Below are 23,673 nucleotides of genomic sequence, written 5' to 3'. Positions count from 1 at the left end.
GTTTCAGGCACGAGAAGTCCCTGGGCTTTTTGAGGGGACAACAACAACAACAATAATAACAACAATGTGCAGTAAAACATACACTCATTCTTTTCATTTATTAAGTTCCTGTGTTGTGTTGTTTGTGTTGTGCCGACGCGGGACAGTTTCCAATTGTGTAGTACTGTTGTTCCTAGTGTGACTGTGCAATGACAGTAAAGAGTTCTCTCGTCTCATCTTGACGATGAGCTGCTCGTCCACCACAGCACTGAATCCAGCTCAGTTACAAGTTACAAAAGAAAATCATTTTTACTCGAGTAATAAAATTCATATTCAAGAAAACGCATGTTTCAGCTTCATTGCACGAGGCAGAGCAATTACGTTTCAGCGGACATCACGGCGTCCGCGTGTCCAGCTGTGGAGAGGACTCTTCTTTTAAACTGTCTTATCTTTACTAAGTAGAGACGTACAGGAAACAGTTGAGAGGGAAAGACCACGGGCCGGACTCAAACCCGTGCCGCTGCGTTCCAGCCATGTGGGATGTGGTCACCGTGAGCTGAGCTCAGCCGACGTCAGAGACGACTTTGAGTCAAACGTATGACACGTGTCCGTCTGTGGTCCTAGCTGCTGCCTCCTCGCTCCTTCAGCAGCTGCTTGAGGACGCTGGACTGTTTCAGCGCTCTCAGGTTAGAGACGTCCTCCGCGATGACCGGGATCTCCTCGCCGCGATGCTCCTCGTCGCCGTCGCCTTCCTCGCTGTCAGAGAGCGTGCACAGGAGAGCGTCGTTCTCGTACGTGGGGAAGTAATACCTGCGGAGCGAGACGAAGTTTAGTGCTCAGGCTCAAATGAGTCCCAACTTTAAAAAAGGACGCCATTTTCATCAGCTGATAAAAATACTCCAAATGAAGTGTAAACATCTGTGGCGTTGACCACGTTCATCAGCAGCTGTACGCCAGCTTTAAAGCCCGCGCTCTCATTGGTTAATTCTGCGGATCACAGGCGCTTCGTTAAACCTACTGCGGCTGGTCCCAGGCGGACATCTCTGGCAGTTTCATCACGTGACCTTCAGCCGCGATGTGACGCAGGGCGTCCGCCCGGCAGTCGAACATCCGCCTGCAGCCGTAGCAGCGGCTCTGATGGATCTGCCGCCGGATGAAGTTCACCAGTTTGACCTGCTGGTAGAACTTGAGGTCTGAGGGAGGACAGAACATTAGAAACACTCAGAAGGAAGAAATAGAAGAAAACTGCGCTCGAATTACCACAGAGACTTCACTCACTGAGCTCGGTCTTAAGGAGGTGGAGGTCGAAGCCGTGAGCCTCCTGCAAAACAATCACGAAACAGAAAGATGTCAGGGTCACGCACGCGACGCTCGTTACAGACTTCATAAATAACAAAACCAGAAAGCAGAGAGAAACTTTTCTGCCTCTCAGGTAAACTCGTCACTCGTGAGCAGAAACTTAGAGTCACGTTTGGGAAACTGGTTCTAACTTTAAACCAGAACGTTTAATCAACGACAAAAATCGGACTGCAGTCGACGTCGAATCCTAGATTTTATTTATTGTTCACGAGTGTTAAGTCTAATTGTTGAATGTTGTCATCGTGTTTCTTAAATTTGTAAGGTCTGAGTTCAGTCTATAGGATCAAGACGTTCCTTTGTCTCTGACCTCTCCAGACACTCTGTGCTGGGGGAGCTTTTATTGCAGATGCATCCTGACACATCTGTTTCTTCTGTTGTAAGCTTCCTGCTGTTATGATCCTTTTGGACACACACACACACACACACACACACACACACACACACACACACACACACACACACACACACTTGTCTTAGAACCTTTGGGGGGTTTTACGGTGGGAGGTGCTTGTGTTGTATTGTGTATTGTAACTGCCATGTCAATAAATAGCTACGGGGGAAGCTGCTCTTTGAAGGATTTCGGGCCTGAGACAGGACAGCAGCGTGGGCTCCAAGAGCTGCTTCTTGACCAAAGACTTCCCTCGTTAGCGAGTGAAAAACCGGTTGAAGATGTTCCGTTACGTCTTGTTTTCTTCATGATGAATAAGTCTCTAAACTAGCGGGGATGTGGAAACACAGACCCAACAACGAGGAAACATTTTTATTTGCTCGTTAAAGTTTTGACAATTTGGAAACTTTTCAAAATAAAAGGCGCTTCATTTTAAAAGCTCTTCAGCTTCGGTCCATCTGTGTGTGAGGGCACTTTTTGAGTAAAAGCCATGTTTTGTGCTAACGATGGATTCATGTGTTTGCAGAGACCTGAGGAAGCAGATCGTTTCCTGTTAGTGTGCACTGTCTCCGTTCTCCCAGAATCCTTTGCAGAATCGTTTCAGGGATGAAAAGCAGAAAACGATATTTTCCTTCTCTGAAACTTCTACGTTCCCGTACCTTCATATGCGCGTAGATCTGCTCCAACGTCTCCGATTGGTGATCACAGAACAGACACACCGCAGAGACCGGATGAGCCTGCCAGTCCGACCAATCACTGCGGACGATACAGAGATGACACGAGCAGACATTCACACAGGATCAGAGGAGGAGTAGGAAGCGGACTTGATTTAAACTTTTGCATCCAGGCTGACACAGTAAATAAGAATATTCTCAGGAGGGACAACCCGAGGTTCAGTATCTGGGATCGAGCCGGGGATCAAACCTCCAACCTTTGGCTGTACCTCCTGATCCACAGCTACCCCGAGCTCACAGCACCTGGTTAGCTCTCGAGATCAAGCCTGCTCAGACTGGTGATGTCGTGTTGGTTTAAAATAAACGTTACACCCACTAACTGCACCATCTGGTGGTAAAAACTGGTATTACACGCAAGTGCAGCCCAGCCTGGTTTTTGCCTTTAACACCACACAGAGCAGCCTGTATGACATGAATCAGGACACTTTAGTTAATGCCGTCCTCACAGAGCTACATGAGGATACTTACTCATCCTCATCATCCGCCAGCTCACGGTCATCTTCGCTTTGCACCTCCTCCCACGTTTTTCCCAGTTCCTGACAGGACAGGAGGGACGCTTTAAAATCAGAACAATACATTCAGGTAGTGCGTTTGCTTCTACAGAACTGCTTCGTTTATCCTGACGTGGAAGCGTGTGGCGAGCGTGTCGCTGGGTTTTACCAGGTAGTTGATGACGTAGAAGCGGTCGTACTCGTGGTTTTTGGCGCTGATGCGGCGGTGAGCTTTTTTCCTCATGTGATCCTTCAGCGTGGTTTTATCTCGAAACGTTTTCTCGCAGTACAGACACTGCAGACTGAAGCGAGGGGAGCAAAATGAAGAGGCGCGCGAAACAAAACTTAACGCTGTGAATAAAAAGCAACGATTAGCGTACCTGTCCAGTTTGTCCTGCAGCGTGTCGAGGAACTCGCTGCAGTAGACGATGTTGTCCGGCAGCCCGATGCTGAAGGAATGCTCTCTGGCCATGTGGTTCAGCAGAGACGCCCTGGAAACAGCACGTGGAGCCATTTTTAATAAACAAAAGAAAACATCAGCTGACATCATCACTGTTAGCACTGCGCTGCAGTCCTTTGGCCTTCGTCCAGAAGTTCCCATTTGGACAAGACTTCAAGATCCATACAGCGTGCCCATAGTGGCAGACAGAGGGAAGCAGCCTCTCTCGCCATGGGACGCTGCATGTCCAAATGTGAGGAGACCCGGAGCGGACGCGGGTTATGTCTCTCGGCGTCCTCCCACAAGAAGCTGGAGGTGGTGGCTGTGCAGAGGGAGGCCGAGCATCTGCGAACCAACACAGTGACTGAAAATGGATGGATGGAAGCTTAACTGGAGGTAAAGACACAGATCCACACAAGAACTGTGGTAAACACCAGTGAGGAGCCAGTCACACCTTCATGCCATTCATGAACCAGCGCACACCTGCACAGGTCTGAGACCTGACCCTTAGCAGGAGAGGAAGAAGGATGAGGAGCTGCACTGGTCTCAGATCAGCTTCTCGGTTCAGGCTCAGACATGTCACTGAATGATGTTTATGGAATTATGCGTCAAAGCAGCTTTTTGGGGGTTGGATCATAAGAGGATGACTACAGGAAGCAAAGAAGCTTTAAGTCACATGATTTCAGGAAGCTCTACCTTCTGTCTGCTTTAATCTAACACACGTGAGGTTTCCAGGACTGATGGGAATCCTGCGGCGCTTTACCTGTTTCCCGTGAACTCTTCGCTGCAGAACATGCAGAGACGATGGAAGCTGCTGTCGTCTCGCTCCTTCTGCTGCTGCTCCAGGACCTCCTCCTGTGGGAGCACAGAAGAAGAGCTCAGAGGAATTCTTCAGAAAACTACCTCACAGTGCTCAGATATTTAAAGTGCAGAGGTTACAACGACACAAAGCGTGTAAAATCATCACTCAAATCTGCAATTTTTCTGATTTTTCCCGATTTTCAGACTATGCCTCAAAATAAAGTTTAAAAGAAACGAAACTTCCAGCAGCACAAGATTCACTCAGGATGCTCCGAGTGTCACGTCTCCTCACCAGTCGTTTCTGCTGCAGCTTCTCTCGGAGGACTCTGTCTTCTGGAAGGACGTCACACAGCAGGAAGTAGTCCTCCTGCTTCTCTGTCAGGTCAGCGAGGAAGAAGAGTTTTTAATGAGTCATTAATCAGAGCTGGAGGAAGTGTACGTGGTTCACTTTGAAAGGTCAGGTCCTCTGTGGGTTTGAGTGAACTCACCGACTGGGCCCGTGGAGTTGGTTTTGATGACGCTGCAGAAATCTGTGACCGGCTGCTCGAGGAATCTGCCCTTCCAGTACAGCAAGTACCTGATGGAGGAAACTCGTCAGTAAAAACCGCAGCCGACTCACAGCCAGGTATCCAGGCGCACAGAAACACTTCGTCACGGTTCATAAAAGCAGCACACTAACAGGCGTGGACATGCTGGACTTGTTGTATATATTTATACTTGTAAGGTAAGGGTTTCCCCCCATCACCCCAAATAATTACAGTAAGTCTTTGGTGAAATGATCGAGTTCCAAATGCTAAAAACATCCAAACGTGTTCCCGAGAGTTAAACGAGTGAGCCGGAGCATGTGTGGCTCGTACTTTGGGACGTCTGCGATGAGTTTGACGTCGGCGATGACAAGCTTGTGCTCCATCAGCAGGTGTCTGAGGAGGACGTCTTTCCGCGGCGGTGGGACGGACTCAGAGCAGAACAGGCAGACCAGCGGCTCGGAGCCGGGACATTGAACACCGGGAGGGCTGGAGGTGTCAGCCGGCTGATCGGGGAAACACAGCGGCTCCAGAATGCTGTCCTTACCTGAGAAAGCAGAAAAGAGACTACACCTTATATACCACACACACACTCTACTCCAGACCAGGTGAGTCAAAACCAAGCGGAAGCGAGAATGTACAGCCTGGCATGAAGAAGCATTTCCCTCTGATCTACAAAAATCTGTCTGTATACAATTATTTTCATCACCCGTGGGGACAAAACTATGATCTAAAAGTTAAAAAAAATAAAATAAATTAATAAAATAACTCATTAATCGAGCTCAGACTTTACACGCTGTTAAATCCTGAATAAACTTCACAGCTGTCAGACTGAGTGTACTGACTGAATATAGAGATTGCTGTATAATCAGAGTTAGCAGCCCAGCTATTTCCTAGCCTGCTAGCTTAGCCGGGCGGGTTCCCGCCTGCTTTTCTGATTTTTTTTAGCCTTTTTTCTGCTGATTGTGAATTCCCACAGACTCGGAGAGTCACCGACACCCAAACCTTTGCACGCAGACCACCAGATATCAGCATTAAAGCCGCGGACACGTTTACAAAGTCACACTTACCGTCTTTACTCGGCTCGCTGGCGGCCATGTCTGGTGTCACGTGGTGCAAATAACACAAATCGAACCAATCGGAGGCCGTAAAATGCCAACGAAGCGCCTTCGCGGACCCCCGGTAAAACACGAATTATAAAAGGTGCATTCAAGTGGTTCAAGGAAATATAAAAACTTAAGTTTCGAAAGCTGAAGGTTAATTAATGTGAATGAAGTTGACTAACATGTAACATTGGACGTTGTTGCATATATATAGCAAAGAATATAAATCACATGAACACTCAGATCCTCAAGATATACCCCTGAGAGTGTTCTCTGAACATGAAAGTTTAGTGTTCATAAATCCCCATTTATTAACATTACATTAGCATATGTGTCCTCCCCTCTATTACAAATTTTTAAATGAAACGTTATTTGTGAATGTGTACCATGTGTACAGGTGTAAGGTTCCCTAAAATAAAAGTCTGAAAATAACATTTGAGTTTCTGTACAGGGGGGCACAAGAAGGCTGGATATGGTGCAAATTCTTAAATAAATGACCCAAGTTTTATACGTGAAGTCAGTTTTAAGGTGGAGTGGCTGCTGATGACACACAGCTCATCATCCAGCTTGGATTCGGGAATTCACTGGAAGCACGTTGTGGTCAAAGACCACTGGGGGGCACAAACAGCTCAGTGTTCATCCTGCAGTCTGACTCACTCTCAGGTTTGGTGCTGTTATTCTCAAAAAAACTATAGATAAAAGCAATGACAGCAATACTGCATAAATAATAAACCTTTCTCCCTTTAAGCACAGAATGAAAATATGAAAACACACTGTCAGCTGTTTTTTTTTTTATATATTGCAAATACATACATGATGTGATGTCATGCCATGGTGATAATCTCATATATGACACGTTATTATGACTCTGTAATCACCGAAAAGTGCTCAGAGTCAGTCTTTGTGACTGCAGTTTTTTAGTCCAGCATAAAAAACAAAGTATTTCACAAACACTTTTAACCAGTATATAAAACAATATTTTGAGTTTTAAAAGTTCATGTTCACTGGCGCACACACTACCAGACACTCCTTCTCCGTGCTTCATGGTGGGAACCATGCATGTAGAGACCATCGTTCACCTTTGTGGAACCAAAGATCTCAAATTTGGACTCATCACACCAAAGCACAGATGGTCTAATGTCCATTCCTTGTGTTTCTTGGCCCAAACTAATCTCCTCTGCTTGCTATTTGACCATAAAGGCCTGATTCACACAGTCTCCTCTGAACAGCTGATGTAGAGTGTGTCTGTTACTGGAGCTCTATGTGGCATTTATCTGTGCTCTGATCTGAGTAGCTGTTAACTTGTGATTTCTGAGGCTGGTGGATGAATGTATCCTCAGCAGCAGAGGGGACTCTGGGTCTTGCTTTCCTGGGGCGGTCCTCGTGTGAGCCAGTTTCATTGTAGCGCTTTATGGTTTTTGTGAAGTTTTTGCAATTTCCTGGATTGACTGACCTTCAGTTCTTAAAGTAATGACGGACTGTTGTTTCCTTCGCTGATTGGTTCTTGCCATAATATGAATTCTAACAGTTGTCAAATAGAGCTGTCAGCTGTGTACTAGGCCTGCACAATAAATTTAAAATTTATTGTCATCGCAATATCAGCCTGTGCGATGGGCCCATTGCAAAAGACGGCGTCAACTGCGATAATTGGGTACCTTAAAATGTTTACACACGTACTTTAAAGAATTTGCCAATCAAAGAAACCCCTTTACACATTTGACCAGTCGAATAGAGCCCTTCACGGCATTAACCAATCAAATGGATTAGAGGCCCGCCTCCTATGTAGGTGGGGAGCGAACAACGCTGCAGCGACGAGTCGGAGTTGTAATGGCTGAGAGCGAGACGCATGACGAGAACGCTACTGACTATGAACTCGTGGCTAAAAAAAATAGTACCTCGCTTATTTGGAGGTACTTTGGATTTGGTAAAGATGACGTTCTCCAAACACAGGTGCTCTGCAAAACTTGCCGAACACTCGTGGCAACCACCAGAGGAAACACGACTAATCTCCACCATCATCTTCAACACAACCACAGAGAACTGTTTGAAGAGTTCCAGAAAGACAGGGCTAGCTAATGTTGCTAATGTTAAGACAAAGAGCGCCGCAGTCCAACAGCCGTCTCTGTATCAGAGTTTTTCAAGTGGAACTCCTTATGAGAAAACGTCGAAGCCCTACAAAGAAATAACAGAGGCCATTACACATTTTTGACAAAGACATGATGCCTATAAATACAGTTAGCAGAGAGGGCTTCACCAGTCTGATACATGAAGTGGACCGGAGATACCGCATCCCCTCACGAAACGACTTTTCCCATGTCGCCATTCCACAAATGTACGAAACATGCCGCAAGACTAGGGGTGGGTTTTAATAATCGATCGCAAGTCATGTCGTTATCGCAATATTGATCGCAGTTATCGCACATCGCAGGTTTTCCTAATATCGTGCAGCCCTACTGTGTACCAACCTGACTTCTAGTCCCAACCAGATTCAGAAGGCAAGAAATTCCAGGATTCCAGCTTTGGAGTTAACACACCTGTGAAGTGAAACCATGTCAGGTGACTACACCATGAAGCTCGCTGAGAGAAGGCCGAGGGTTTAATTCCATGTGTTCATCCATAGTTTTGATGCCGCCAGTGAAAATCTGTAAATAGTCATTAAAATAAAGAAGAACCATTATATTTATATAAATATTATATATTTGTGATTGTTATTTATGTTTTTGCATATTTTAGTACTTATTTTTGAGAATTTCTTGTTCTATTAATTGTAGTTATTTGTAATGTTTTACTCGTTGTTTGGTAGCATGCTGCAATACTGAGACCTGAGACTGTCACGGTCTGTGTGGCAGACTGTGGGGGAGAAAGGACCTAAATGCTGGACTCTGTGCAGTAAACAGTGCGTTGATTTACAGTGAAGTAAATGTAACACAATAAATCTCCAGTGCGCTCCCACGACTCCCGTGTCGCGCCTTCTCCCAAGTATCTGTACTCTGCTCCCGAGTCTCCGCACTCTCCGTGCAAAAACAAAATCCTCTAGCAAACAGAGCCCCTAATCCCAACAGTTTCAAAGTCCGACCGCACGTCCAGCAGCGGTGTCAAAACAGTCCCCAAAAAACTGAAAAAACCCACCGCAGTTCTGCCACAGTTTTGGCAGCTGGCCCGATGGACGGTGACGGCAGGAAAACAGCTCGAGCGGCCTGCCACAGGTCTGGCAGCTGTGGCATAGCAGTTCTGGTGGCCGGCCAGTGATCTGATGACAGCCTTGTAGTAGGTCCAGCCACGTAAGAGCTCCGATGGCCCATGGCGAAGCACTGCAGGTGGTTTGTGACATGCAGGCCGTGCTGGTCCCTCCGGCAGCGCCGCAGCTGCCAACAGTTGAACTGATGGTGAAGATGGTGTGGCAGCTGCAGGCAGTGGAAATGATGGTGGTGTAGCAGCCACTGGGGGTAGATTGGACGGTGATGCAGCAGCAACAGGTAGGTAAAGTGATGGTGGCGTGGTTATGGCAGGCGGTTGAGCAGGTGAGGTCTCCAACATCACAGACACAGGAACAGCAGCACAATGCAGAAACAAACACATATCATATAATACGAGTCATAAATGCTCATGGACCCTGGGTCGCTCAGACCCAGGTCCTGGACAGAGAATCTGTTTTTCATTTATATCGTGTCAAATGGCTGAATGACAGTGAAGCTGAGTCTGAGCTCTCTTCTTCTTCAATTATTTGTGGCACAAATTTAAAACGTTTCTGGAAACATCCCTCAGAGGTTTTGGTCCATGTTGACATGACATCATCACACGGCCGCTGCAGATCCATGATGTGAATTTCCTGTTCAGCCAAATTACATTCAACTCAGTTCACTTTTATTTATACAGCAAAACATCCCAACAACAGTTGCCTCCAGGTACTTTATATTGTAGAGTAAGAACCTTATGATAATAAAGAGAAAAAAGAGAAACTCCAACAACATGTGAGCAAGCACTTTGGCAACAGTGGGAAGGAAAAACTCCCTTTTAACAGGAAGAAACCTCCGGCAGAACCAGGCTCAGGGAGGGGCGGGGCCATCTGCTGTGATTGGTTGGGGCGAGAGAAGGAAGACAGGATAAAGACATGCTGTGGAAGAGAGACAGAGATTAATAACAGGTATGATTCAATGCAGAGAGGTCTGTTAACACATAGTGAGTGAAGAAGAAAAACCCAGTGCATCATGGGAATCCCCAGCAGCCTACGTCTATTGCAGCATAACTAAGGGAGGATCCAGGGTCACCTGGTCCAGCCCTAACTATATGCTTTAGCAAAAAGGAAAGTTTGAAGCCTAATCTTGAAAGTAGAGATAGTGTCTGTCTCCTGAATCCAAACTGGAAGCTGGTTCCACAGAAGAGGGGCCTGAAAACTGAAGGCTCTGCCTCCCATTCTACTTTTAAATACTCTAGGAACAACAAGTAGGCCTGCAGAGCGAGAGCGAAGTGCTCTAATAGGGTGATATGGTACTGTGGGGTCATAAATAATAAGTATGATTTAGTCTGATGCTTGCAGTGTTAGTGCAAACAAATGGAAGGAAACAACAATCAAAGCAATCTGGATTCTTCCAGCAGTGTCACTAACACAGATGCAGTGATGGACAGGTGTGACACAGATGTTTCTGATGCCCCTCGTGGTTCTGTCAGGACATCATTAGAGTGACATGAAAACCTTCAGATGTTATGATGTTACTCTTTCAAACCCTTTCACCGCCCTCTCTCTCCCTCTGGAGGCGGTGCTCTCTCGGCCTCCCCGCGGCTCCTCGTTCTGCTCGAGCAGGCCGCTCAGGTGCGTTCAGGTGCTGCATTATTCACACCGAGCCCGGGGGCTCTAATTAAACCCTGGAGAGAAGCGAGGCGAGGCAGCCTCGGTCAGCCTGGATATGATGAGGCTTTCTGATTTAGACTGTGACTGCAACACGAGCCGCATCAATCTTCTTTTTTTTCTCCCTCCAAGCCTGAACACTGTAACTCAAAGAGCGAAGGGTTCCTGATGCTCCAGGTGAAGCAAAAGCACGTTTGGAGGCCTGGACGTCCACACCGAAGCTCAGAGTGCTAAAATATCCACACAGCAGCAAACCAAGTGAGCCTGACTGCTTCTAAACTGAATCACTGCATCCCAGTGTCGTCGTTTACTGTGACAAACCTCTTCTATCTGCATACACAGAACATCACAACAATGAACAACTGAATCAAGTCTACTTTTGCAAAGAGACGTGGGACTTTTACAGATTTACTTTGTTGTGACATGCTGGCCGTTTCACATCCCTGAGTCTGTCTGAGAGGGTCTGGAAGCTCTGGGGGGGATTATTCTGGAGACTCCCACCAGGTGATCTGTGAAATCACCTTCAGATTAAAAGTGGTCACCTGGACCTTTATCAACACAAGAAAGCGCTCACAGTCAGTCACTAAAAGCAACAAATAGTTCAGTCCAATCACTGAGCAACCACCGCTGTGTTGTCTTGTTGTCAGGAGATTGCCGTCTTATTTTAAGTTTAGCGTGACATAATGCAGCTGGAGTGTTAGGACTGCCTGAGAATATCTGTAAAACAATCAAATATTTATCAAACACAGTATTTACAAGCTGCAGTTCCTCCAACGTCCACCAGAGGCTCCAGCGCTGAGGCAGTCCCCACAGACTCCCATGTTAAAATGTTCGCCTTTAATGGATCCTTTCGTCCCTCATAGCAACTGTAGCAACGACAATGTTTTTATAAGTCGCCCGTTTGAATTGTATTAAGGATTAAATTTTGCATTACTAGGGGTGTGGCCTATTTGAATGACAGGTGGATGGTGACACAGGCGAGAGCTGTCTGCTCAGCTTCACCTGACCTGGACCTCAGGACCATGTTTATGCTTTGAGTCTTCTGGAGCATTTTTAATGACATCATCTGATCAATAATAAGACTGCTGTAAAGTTAGTGTACCAACAGAACATCCAAGAAGTCCGAGCTTCAGTTTTACTGAGTGAAATTTGAAGAGTTCTACTCACCAGAACTGGAAATTGTGAATGCAGAGTTGCCATGTAGAAAAACTCCAGACTGCCCGGGTCTTTGAACTTTCTGCTAAAATAATTCTCCTGTGACGATGTTGGATTCAACAAAGATGATCACAATCAGTGCAGCAGAACAGGAAGTACTTTATTTATTCATTACCTACATTACCCATGATGCAATTCCTTTTTGTTCTGTGACAGGAGTTTAAATGAACAAGGTGATTTTTAAAAGATGTAACCATAAAACACTTGTGTTTAATTGGTCAGACTGCCACAGCTGATGTGAGGTCGGCTTCATATCGAGAAGAGCTGATCGGTAAATATTTCCATTTACAGACTCGGCATCTTCATCCCTTCACTGTAAAGCGTAAACACTGTGCTGCCTCTCACTGTACCTGTCTTACATCAGCCTGTTGCAAGCTTCAAATTAGTGTCACTCTGTTCATCCAGGCCCCATTTTGCCTGTTTTTACACATCCTCCATCCCGGTCTTCCAGAGTTATCTGCACCGTATCTCCGTTTGCAGCTGCTCTGGCCCGATCCTCTCCATTAAGCTTCCACATAATCAAATCTACTGACAGCTCGCTGCAGAAACGCTGCTTTCCTCCGGCTTTTCAAAGAACACACCACCCCCTCCGCCTGACTGCTGCTCTCCACTCAGGTCCAACCTGGATGCTGCTGGCGATGAATTGTTGCATAGCAACCGCCTGCTCGGCACCTACACCGTTCCTCGTGTTTGGAGCCCGAGAACCTCAGAAGACGTCATGATGCGAGCTGAGTCACCCACACGGATCAGAGTCACAACAGCCACAAGGGCTCTTCTTCCTCTGCTCTTTATCCAGCTCACACACACACACACACAATGCTACACACCACAGAACTGTGTGTAACATGTTTCCTAAACATCTGCAGGTGACCACCTACACCTGTGACAGTGATGTCATGACTGCATCCATGTCAGAACAGCTCGGGAAATCACAGCAGATGTGGGTGTGCGTCATGTGTTTGTAGTTTTTCTGTATTTGTAGGTTTTTTTCTGCTGTCTGTCTTTTTGCTGCGTCTCTGTTGCTACATTTCACATCACTTTTCTGGTCTCAGAAAATTGTTATTTTTCTTTTGGTTACTTCATGTTTTACTTTGTTTTTCTTGTTTTGTGTAACAGTTGTGTTTTTCTTTACTGTACTGAAGGTCTGCCTGGCTGTGAGTAAATGAGTGCATGCACTGTTCTGATCTTTAATTCATGTTGTTTGTAACTTTTGATCTGGATTATTTTATCCATCCATCCATCTTCTTCCGCGTATCCGGGGTCAGAGACAGAGAAGCCCAGACCTCCCTCTCCCCAGCCACCTCCTCCAGCTTGTCCGCAGGAACACCAAGGCGTTCCCAGGCCAGCCGAGAGATATATCGACCGTTAAATTGAGAGGTTTGCTTTTACTCTCAGCTCTCTCTTCACCATGACGGACTGTGTTGAAGGGTTTTTTTGTGTTGGAATATAATATATTATGCTCCGTAAATGTTCCGGCTTTGTTAATCTACTGTGTTGTTGTAAAGTGTTGGTAGATGTCGTAAATTGGGTTGTGTTGGGCCACCATGCGGTCACATATAAACTGTGGCAGTTTATAGTTGTTTTAGGTATAACACCAGGAAAGTGGGGAAAGCCTGAGTTAACTGAGTTTGTAACTGGCTTTGTGTGACTGCTTAACTTGACCACCAATGTCAGGGTAAGTAAATCCAGAAAGATGCTCTGGGATTTGAAAGACAGGATCCTGTGGCTTGTGGATGACTCGCTGATTTTGTCAGATAACGATGACAGATTACCTTTAAGCTCTACCTGTGAACACTGGATATCTTCCAATTTTTCTCAGCCATGTTGCAATGGTAGTACAGAAGGTGTAGGGGAAATAATTTGTATAATTTCAAGGCACACCAGAGGCCAAAATGTACACCTGTATTCATGTCTGTCCAAAAGATGCTCCGTGCAGCCTTCCATGTTGGATCTTCTTCTGATCATAGCATCTTTCAAAGTCTTTACCCAGTTTGAGACAGTTTCTCTGCTGTGCAGTGAGCTCCATCCGCCATCATCTTATTAAACACACATTCCAACAAACGTTCACAGCGGGAGCGCCTTTGATCTCTGCCATCTACACTTGGCCGACTTCTCCGATCACCCTCTCAGGTGCAGGGCAGCTGATAAATCCAGAAAATATCAGTAAAGAGGAAGAAAGAGTGTTTGTGGAAAGGAGAGAGCAAAAACACACCAAATGCCCCCATCAACCCACACCCAATACACTAATATAGATTATGTACAGGCTGCTCTCCATATGCAGACTGAAATTATTGAACAGTTGTTGATTTGTTGCTCAGAGTTCCTGTAATTGGTCGCATAATTGTTTCCAGCTGCTGAGGCAACAAGAGTCAAAGTTTGGTGCCTGGAGTCGCCCTCTGAGGTGACTGATTAGCTTCAGCAGCTGAGCTCAGTGAGGTTTGGAGGGAACAGCTAGTTGCAGTCAGGCTAAATTATCCATTTACAAGCTGACATTTAGTTTTCTTCTCTTCGTTTTCCATTTCTTATCTCTAACCTTGAGTTAAGGCCTGGAGATGGTTGCATTTCTCTGTTCCTCACACTGCAGTTACCAAATTCTGACACACTGAACTCATCTGTCTGCTAATTACTCACTCTGTTCAAACAATAACATATATGACATCTCATTCACAATCTGTATTAATGATGTATAAACACATAGTAAGTGAAGAAGAAACACTCAGCAGCCTAGACCCATCTGCTCTTTAAGTGTGACATATGAACCCTGCTGCCAGGTCTGAACTACTCTGTGTTTACTAAGGCTGTTGTGTTTTTAACATGTTTTAATGCTTTTCATCTTGTTCTATTTAATCTGATCAAGCCCCTTAAAAAAGCCCAAACCATCGGGAACCCTCACGTTAACTTTTATCAAGTGGAAAAAAGTTAGCGTTCATCCTCCAGCTTCACTGTGCTAATGTTATGCTAACATAGCTGTGTCGCTAGCGATCACGTAGCACATCATTATATACCAGCTAGCCCAACTTCAGTAACCCTACAAACGTCACTGCTGTTTAATTTTCTGTCTTCATTTATGTTGGAAGTGACAGCAGAGCTTTACGTTTTAATTTATTCAGAAACCTCTCAGTCAGAACATGCTATATCATGCTTAGATGGAAGCTAGCGAGCTAACTTCCTGCTAACTTCTAACTAAACTTCATAAATCCTGTTTTCATGGATGCCTGGATGTTAAACTTAATTGTTACACCTGGTAAAGCAGCAATACTGATTTTATTAAAGATGAAAGAATTTAGACAGTTTGTAACTCTCAGTGATGCCGCAGTGTTCGTTCGGCTTTGGGACCTGAAGTGGAGTTTGGATCCGGAAATGGCTAATGACGTCAGACTTACAGACCAAATAGACACAATCAACAAGAAACTGGAGAGACTAAACAAGATGCCACTCAAGAAGCTAAACCAACTAAAAACACAAAGACTCTGTTTTCATTAAATTCAGGTGTTCCATTCACCTCCATGTGTATAAAGTCAAGCAGCTAAGGATGCAGACTGCTTCTACAAACGATTGTGAAAGAATGACTCGCTATCAGGAGCTCAGTGAATTCCAGTGTGGTACCATGATAGGACACCACATGTGCAACACGTTCAGTCAGGAAATGTCCTCACTACTAAATATTCCACAGTCAGCTGTTAGTGGGAAATTGGAAGAGACTGGGAACAACAGCAACCAGCCATGAAGCTGTAGGCCACGTAAATCGCAGCGCGGGGTCAGGAGATGCTGAGATGCAGAGGTCGCCAACTTCCTGTCATTCGCTACAGACTTTCAAACTTCATGTGGCCTTCAGATTAGCTCAGGAACAGTCAACTTCATGGAAACCATGAGCAAACTAGTGATTAAACAGAAGCCCCCAAACCCAAAATCACTGGGTCAAAGTCCAAAGTTCATGTCAAACAAAGTGGAATAAAGACTACAGAGCGGCAGCTTGGCCCCATCAAACACTAAACATGTCGGTCAGGAATCAACAAATCACTGATTCAAACTCAGAGCTCATAAAACAACTTTCATGACTTTTCATCTTCTATGAAAACATTATTATTACCCTATTTTTGCTGCTTTATATATTTTAATTTATAACTCTCTTTTGTTGTAACAGCCTACGTGAGGCAACTTTGAAAAGCAACACAAAATAAATGATTATTATTCAATTATTACATCGAGCCTTTAACCAAACTGTGCCCTGTGACTGCTCCTCACCTGTAATATTATAACCTCTCATCTGTGGTTCCTCTGAAAAACACTGTGGAGACGTGGGAATGGTGGTTTAAGCACCAGCCACTCGGTGTGATAATGGCTTCTACATTCCACTTTTAATTAAGCCCTGAAGGACAATTCAGGCCCTCATCATAAAAGAGCTATGGCTGCTTTAAAACTCTGATTGGTACGAGTACTTCCTCATTTGAAGCGGGCCTGCTTCCTTCATGTCTAATTCCTCGGCTGCTCTTCTTTTCTCAAGCAGGAGGTGATTGTACTCGTGCTGTATTTGATCCCGACTGCAGCGCGCTCAGCTGAGACCGCTCAGTTGTCCATCAGCAGCCTGTTTGACGAAGCCGTTCGAGTCTTTTAAAACTCTTTCTGCTTTTCTGAAGTATAATCAGCTCTCCTCCAGAGACACGTGAGTTATTCTGCTGAATAATAAACTCTTAAATTTAATAAAACACAAGCCTCTGTGCGACCTGAGCAGGCAGCAGCTTTGTATTTTCCCTGTCATCAGGTTGATCCTTTAAATCAGCGGTCTCCAACCTTTTTTGCGCCACGGACCGGTTTATGCCCAACAATATTTTCACGGACCGGCCTTTAAGGTGTCGCGGATAAATACAACAAAATAAAACTAGTATCAGTACCGAAAAAAAGAAGATTTATTCATAACACATGTAAAAAGACTCAGGAAAACCAAGTTAACGATCAAAACGATAACAAAATAACGCTGAAAACCAATAAAAACCCTGAAAACCAGACATTTCACACCTGAGCCTCAACTCTCGCGGCCCGGTACCGGTCCGAGGCCCGGGGGTTGGGGACCGCTGCTTTAAACCGCTCTCTTCTATGGCAGAAATTTTACTTTAGCCACAAACCTGTTAGCGGTGACCAAAGTTACGCCAATATTAACTGCCCAACACTTCCTATCCTCTAATCTGTCCTCTACTGTCCAGTTGAAGCTCCAGCAGTGAGCCCAGCAGCAGAGACAGACAGGTTTGGACCATTTATAGTGTGGGGATAGCTTCAAACTTCACCATCTCGTCCAGTACGAACACTTCTGCCTCCAAAAGTCTAAGAAGGTGGCGACCACAAATCTCATCAGCGCTTCAAAAGCAATCTCAAATTTCACATCCTGACCTCCTGTCCTCGTATCCTCGCCCGAACCAGGAAAGGAGGAGAGGATGAAACTTACAGAGGATTTAACGACGTGAGAAGGCCTCACCTTAGAGCCTCGTTTTAAAGAGCTGTCATTGACTAAGTCACAGGACAGAACTGATGTATTTTATGATGCGCTCGTGGAGTAAGTTTGGTTGGCTGGTCACTCTTGTGAAGGTGTGGATAACGACTCTCACAAGCCTTAGAAATGCCTCTGTGACTTTTCAGACTGATGATGTCACCGATGTTGTTCCTCAGCTGGTTCTTTATATCGTGGCGTGATCGTGATGTGCTGCTGGTTGAGATCTTTCAGCCTGTTTCACTTTGTCAGACAGCTTCTGTTTAAGAGGTTTATGATTCAGCAGGTGTCACAGTGATCAGCTTTGCTGTGGCAGTGAAACTGGACTCAGTCACAGTTAATTCATGATTTAACAAAGAGGGCCGGCAGGTTTGGATAGTTTGATGCCTTAATAAACGAACTCGTCATCTAAAAACCGGATTGTGTGTTTACTCTGATTATCTTTGTGTAATCTAAAAATTTTTTGATGATCTGAAACATGTAGGTGTGACAAATATGCAGAATCATGAAGGGGTATATACTCTTTCTTCCTTATTGCTTGTGTCAATGAAATATTGTTTCATGAAGACTCGAGGTAACTTTTGGATACGACTGCGCGACTCGCAGAGGTCAGAGTGTGCGTGCTTATGGATTAACGTGGATGTGAGGGACACACCAGGCTGTACTCTGACTTTTTGAGCCTTTGTGTGTTTTGCCTCACGATTCAGAGCTTTTAATCAAGTGTACCTACATCTGTCATTGACATATATGTATTAAAAAAACAAAAAGAACTGATGCCGAGCACTGAGTGACACTTGGGTGACTAACAGACAAGATGAACAGCATCCCTCTGAGTGGTTTTCTTTGCAGCTGATGTGAGTCATCAGTGATCATTTCCTCAGGGAGACACTGTTCTGCTCTGTAAGTGAGAGCTCTCGCATTCATTTCCCACAGCAGGCTGTCCTGAAAGTGTCCATTAACAGCCTGAACGTCTGCAGAAATGGCAACATGACTAAAATGTAAATGCAAAGGCTGTTGTGTCAAATTAAGAGTCTATCTAATCTAGCAGTCTGGGGTGTCCTCGAGCCTCTGAGATTGATTTCTGAAGAATATGGCTGGAAACACTCATTATTTCTCTGATGAGACCCAAACCAGCAGTATGTTAGTCCATCTGTTTATTCCTCCCTCTGTCTGTGGCACTCAGCTTTAAAGGCCATTAGTCTGATTGAGCCAAAAACCCCAGATGATTTTAAATTATCAAATTGGGTTGGAAGTCAAGATGATTAAGAAATTATCCACAGCTTTCCAATAAAAGCTCAAACTTATTTTTACAAATCTCACTATGAGATAAAAGTAAAAATCTTAGAAAGTCACTGTTTGTGTCATGAAACACAGGAAGATGCAGACTATAGAAAAAGAGCTGAAGCAACAGAGAACAACCCTTTATCAAATAAAGCAAAGTCCAAAAAACACAGCAGGGATTAGAGGAAGAACCGAGCGTCCCATCACAGCACAAAACAACAAAGTGGGAGGTAAAAGCTGTGACTGTAAGTTCATGTTTCAGAGATGAAACTAAAACTTAACATTCAGTTATTCAAAAGTTTGAAAGGTCTGAGGCTCACAAATCTGAGATTAAGGCACAAAAATCAAAATGAGGAGGTAGAAAGGGCAAACATTTTGTAAATCAAATTTTGTAGGTAAATACATTTTATAAATATGTTTTTAAATCAATTATTATGTAAAACTCGGGACTATTACCTTAATATTTGTAGTCTCTGAAGCCAGTACATTTTGTAGGTGAAAACTTTACGTGATACCAAAATGAATGAATAAAATGAGAAAATCTGAAACATTTATTTTTCTCATTTTATTTAAAAAGAAAATAATTGACTGATTTTAATTGGATTTGAAAGTTAAAACTGTGACAAATAAAAATAATCAAATAGTAACAAAGCATAAAACAACTGTGCTTTTATCCTTTAATTTTACTATTCTCGTTGTCCAAAATTTACCTAAAGGGCTTCCGTACATCAGAAAACGAGAGCGGTACGGACAGGCTTTAGGACCGGGGGGCCGACACGTGGTGGCAGGACAACCGGAAGCCAGAACTCACGTTACTGGTAGGTGTGTTAGCCGCTTTTAGCTTCTGAGCCTGTATCGCCGCTGCGCTCGTGCTTTAAACGGTGTTGGTCGGAGCTCCGCTCCCCGCGTGTCTCTGCCTCTGTGAGGTCACCCACGTTTGTCTGTGACCCCAACACAGTCTGAAAAGTTAGCAGGACGGCTAGCAGCAGCTCCAGCTAGCTGTTAGCACACACAGGTCAACAGCATTGACAGGGAGCCTAAAGGTGGACGGAAGAGATGGTGTGAGGATGAGTGTTGTTAAGGTGGACTGTTATCGAGGATAGTTGATGGGTTTTTGTGAATAATGCTGAAGAAGTGTGCTTTGCTCCTTGTGCTTCATCGTGTTTGACTTTAATAAACTGACTCGTGTCATGTAAAGCTCCAAACTCAAGGGATGAACTGATGTTGCCACATAAAACAGGCAGCTTAGCAGAGAGCCAGCTGTAAACGACACCTCTGGGATATTTAGGCAACACAATAAGCCTGCCTCAGGCCACGTACACCAGTGCTGCTCAAGTTACTTGAAAATAGTAATTAGTTACTAATAACTGATTAGCTCTCCAAGAAAGTAATCCCATTACTTTACTGATTACTTATTTTCAAAGGTAATTAGTTACTTTTTTAAAAACACGATACACAACCTGAATACGTAATAAAGTTATAGCCCTGTAGCCCAGTTCTGTTTTTTCTGCATAATCCATCATATAAACTGTAGTCAAATGGAAAAATCTCTTTTTAAAACTTGTTTTATTGGTTTTAATCTTTTAACTTTATGCATCAAGCAAAAATTTAATTATATGCAAGAAGAAATGTGTTTAACATTTAAAGCTATTTTCTGCATTTTCCAGCATATAAAATAAAATCATGTTTTGTGTTTACACTCTTTCACATAGATGCAAGTAAAACACAGCAGAAAATAAATCAAATCAAAGACTCAGCAGCTCTTAAATCTATTGTCACCTGTTTAGCAGGAGTGGGGTGGGTGGAGGTTTGTCCACAGCGGTCATGTCAGTGGGAGGATCCGGGGGTTTCTCTGTGAATGTCACATTCCCGTGGCAGCGTGCTCGCTGCTCACTCAGATTTGAAGTTTAATTTTTCGCTGTAGAAACAAGTTTCCTTCCCACGCAGAGTGAACAGCGGAAGCTAATGTTTGTGTCACTTTTTATCGAATAAACCTTAAGTAAGGTCAGTGCGTCCACGCTTTGAACGCTGCATGGTCGTACTCTCTCCATCACTCCATGTTATCCATTGTTGATCTGCACACGTCTGTTACCACGAACGTCACACACTCGTCCGTTATTGTCATGAGACACTCTCACAAACAAAATCACGGTTTAGTAACGCAGCGTGCTTATGGGGAAGTAACAGTAATCTAATTATTTTTTTGCAATAGTAATACTTGTTACTTGAAAAAGTAATCTGATTACAGTAACATGTTACTGCCCATCTCTGCATACGACAGTGTTTACCAGCAGAAAGACTGTTGTATGTCAGCACGTGTCCTTTAAGTGTCCTTAAAGAGCTGAACTTCCAGCTAGAAGTGGGCGATATAAACGATATACGATATAAACGATATAAATTTGGCCAACGATAGAGATTTTGACTATGTCACATGTTGATGATGTCATCAAGCTGCGCCTGTTTTGGTCGAAAGCATCGCAGCGGCTACAACCATTATCATGTGCAAATTATGGCGGGCGACAGTCATAGCAAAGAGATGAAGCACTTTTGGAATATGGGGAAGGCCAAAAACTTCCTCCACTTCCGTAACATTGATTCATTAATGTTGAATTCTCTCGCAGCTGCTCTATTCCCATGTTGTTGCAGTATATTAATAACTAACCTCGTATTGTGGATGAATAATCTCAGTTGTTCTCCTGACTGAAGTTTGGCCCGTGTACAGCATCCTGCTATGCGATTGCATTTGTCCCTGACCACCAGAATCCCTCACGTCAACTTTTATTGAGTGGAAAAAAGTTTGCGTTTATCCTCCAGCTTCACTGTGCTAATGTTATGCTAACATAGCTGTGTTGCTAGCAATCAGGTAGCACAACATTATATACCAGGTAGTCCAACTTCAGTAACCCTGCAAACGCCACTGCTGTTTAGTTTTCTGTCTTCATTTATGTTGGAAGTGATAGCAGAGCTGTACGTTTGAATTAGTTTCAGAAATCTCTCAGTCAGAACATGGTATGAAATGTTTAGGTGTAAACTAGCGAGCTAACTTCCTGTTAACTTCTAACTCCATTAAATTTAATAAATTCTGTTTTCATGGATGTAAAACTTAATTGTTACACCCGATAAAGCAGCAACGCTGATGATTTAATTAAAGATGAAAGAATTTAGACCATTTTTAACTCTTAGTGTTCGTTTGACTTTGGGACCTGAAGCTGACGGAGTTTTGGACCCAGATTACTCCGCGAAGCTCCTCACTACGGCAGCCGTAATGCTCTGACAATCCATCAAGCAGTGCGGCTTACCAAAGTTGTACTTTAACAGATTTCTGCAGCCAAAATCGGTTCGAGTTTCGATTTTTGAGAAAATTAAAGGATTTTAAGTGTGCCTTATAGTGTGGAAAATACGTTATACAGAAGAAAAGAATATATCGTGATGTATATCGTTACCGCACATGCTTCAAATTATATCGCGATATGAATTTTAGGCCATATCGCCCAGCCCTACTTCCAGCTGTGCTGACATGTGTATCATCAGACTGTGGATAAGACGAGCTGTCTACAGATCTGATTATTAAAGACACATTTACACCATCAGCTGCATCACTTAAGCTCATGTGTTACATAAACAAGGAAAATCACTTGGCACAAATGTTTGCTGCTCTTCTTTTCAGTGGAGCAGCCTGTAGCACGGTTGTGTGTCTATCGGGCACAATGGCTGCACCTTTGCCCGTCGGTATCGTCTTAGTGGTTTCACAGATCCCACATCTGCTCGGTGGTCCAGAACCAGTTCTTCAAAGTCACACTCACAGACTGTATATAAAAGATGGCTGTAGCCACTGTGGCGTCACTCTGTGGTTTTCAACTCTGGATTTTTTAACCTCCTAAGACCCAAACTCTTCCACGACATGCATTTTTAATTTCTCTTTGCTGTCTGGGCTGATTGGGACCTGATGAATGTAAAAACAAAGAATTACCTGATTTTTGTTTCTGATGAAAATAATATCCACATATGAAGACATTCGTTTTAAATTTCGATAGAACGGTGGCAGTATAACGTCCTCGTAAGTGGATATCAGGCCCTTGTAGAGCAAAATTTAGTATTTTGGTCTAAATAACCCAACAGGTGATGTCCACATATAAGGATGCCAGGTCCCAGGAGGTTAAAGCATTTTGGACATGTTGTTACTACCAAACACAAAATAAAATTCAAATGGAAGCTGCATTTTTTGGGATGTCACAATAATCTCCTCCTGCATTTCCAAGCTCTAATATGTTTAAGGCCATTCTTGGGATTTGCGTAGTTAAACCTCATTATTGGGAACGTGTGTTACAAATTTCAACCACGTAGTTTTGTAACTGATCTTTCTGCAGGCCTTCAAACATGAAACTGCAGCAAATGTTAAAGCAAATTCAAGTTTTCAGAATTTGACATTCAGAATGGATGGATGCAAATTCTTGAAGTCATATTTTCAGATCTTTGGCCTAAAAGTTTGAATGGCGTATCTGAAGCAGCTCTCTAGTTCCCATCATTTGAAAATCTTTATGACCAAACTCAGAACCTTTCCGTTAAGAGGTGTTTCAGCACTCTGTCCACGGACTTCAGGCTGGGAACTTTTCTTGAATTTGGTCATTTGATCGAACAATATATCTATTACATCAGCCTTGAGATAACAGAGCCTTAAAAGGCAGTCAGAAAATTCAAATGTAAGACTTCTGAAGACTAAATCAATCAGAGGGTTGGATAGAATCAAATTCCAAGGACAGAACGAAATCAAATGTGACAAATCTGTGTCCTTTTACTTCGAACAACCTGCTGCAGCCTTTTTTGTCCACTGCAGTAATGATCTGATCGTGTTTTGGCTGTCATCATTTATTCATTAATCCTGAGGGCAAGTAGCAGCACATCCAAGGACACGAGAACAAAAACAGTCGCAGACAAAAATATTGGTTTCAAACAGGAAGTGTCTGCTCCTCCCTTTAATGAACAGAGCGCAGCAGGATTCAAGCGGACAGAGGCAGAAATAAACTGAACTAA

General features: G+C 44.0%; 2 protein-coding genes across 4 annotated transcripts in view; one reads left to right on the top strand and one right to left on the bottom strand.

Moving 5' to 3' along the window:
• Positions 1-79: 79 nt before the first annotated feature.
• Positions 80-5,901, bottom strand: LOC146384613 (zinc finger protein 277-like). Of its 2 annotated transcripts, XM_084936608.1 has the most exons (12): positions 5,786-5,896; positions 5,049-5,262; positions 4,680-4,768; positions 4,484-4,566; positions 4,154-4,245; positions 3,332-3,442; positions 3,121-3,253; positions 2,929-2,996; positions 2,386-2,482; positions 1,258-1,300; positions 998-1,172; positions 80-789 (listed from the first exon to the last, which is right to left on the bottom strand). In XM_084936608.1, the coding sequence occupies exons 1-12, from the start codon at positions 5,811-5,813 to the stop codon at positions 600-602; spliced, it is 1,323 nt and encodes a 440-aa protein (XP_084792734.1). In that variant the 5' UTR covers positions 5,814-5,896; the 3' UTR covers positions 80-599. The 2 variants fall into 2 exon arrangements, with proteins under 2 accessions (XP_084792734.1, XP_084792735.1); XM_084936609.1 differs by lacking the exons at positions 1,258-1,300; positions 2,386-2,482 and having other exon boundaries at positions 2,929-3,016; positions 5,786-5,901.
• immp2l (inner mitochondrial membrane peptidase subunit 2) overlaps positions 5,304-23,673 on the top strand; it is a 199,117-nt gene continuing 180,747 nt past the window's right edge. Inside the window, exon 1 of one of the 2 annotated variants that reach the window (XM_084936612.1) lies at positions 5,304-5,323. The gene's annotated coding sequence lies outside the window, so the exon portion shown is untranslated. Of the gene's footprint in view, positions 5,324-19,375; positions 19,461-23,673 lie in introns of those variants that run through there. The other variant, XM_084936611.1, reaches the window with a different exon arrangement.

This window comes from Perissodus microlepis, chromosome 7 (assembly GCF_051167445.1).
Source record: "Perissodus microlepis isolate ML-2025 ecotype Zambia chromosome 7, ASM5116744v1, whole genome shotgun sequence".
Taxonomy (NCBI): Eukaryota; Metazoa; Chordata; class Actinopteri; order Cichliformes; family Cichlidae; genus Perissodus; species Perissodus microlepis.
Note: the sequence above shows the minus strand (reverse complement) of the source record. Positions and strands in the feature narration are given on the sequence as shown.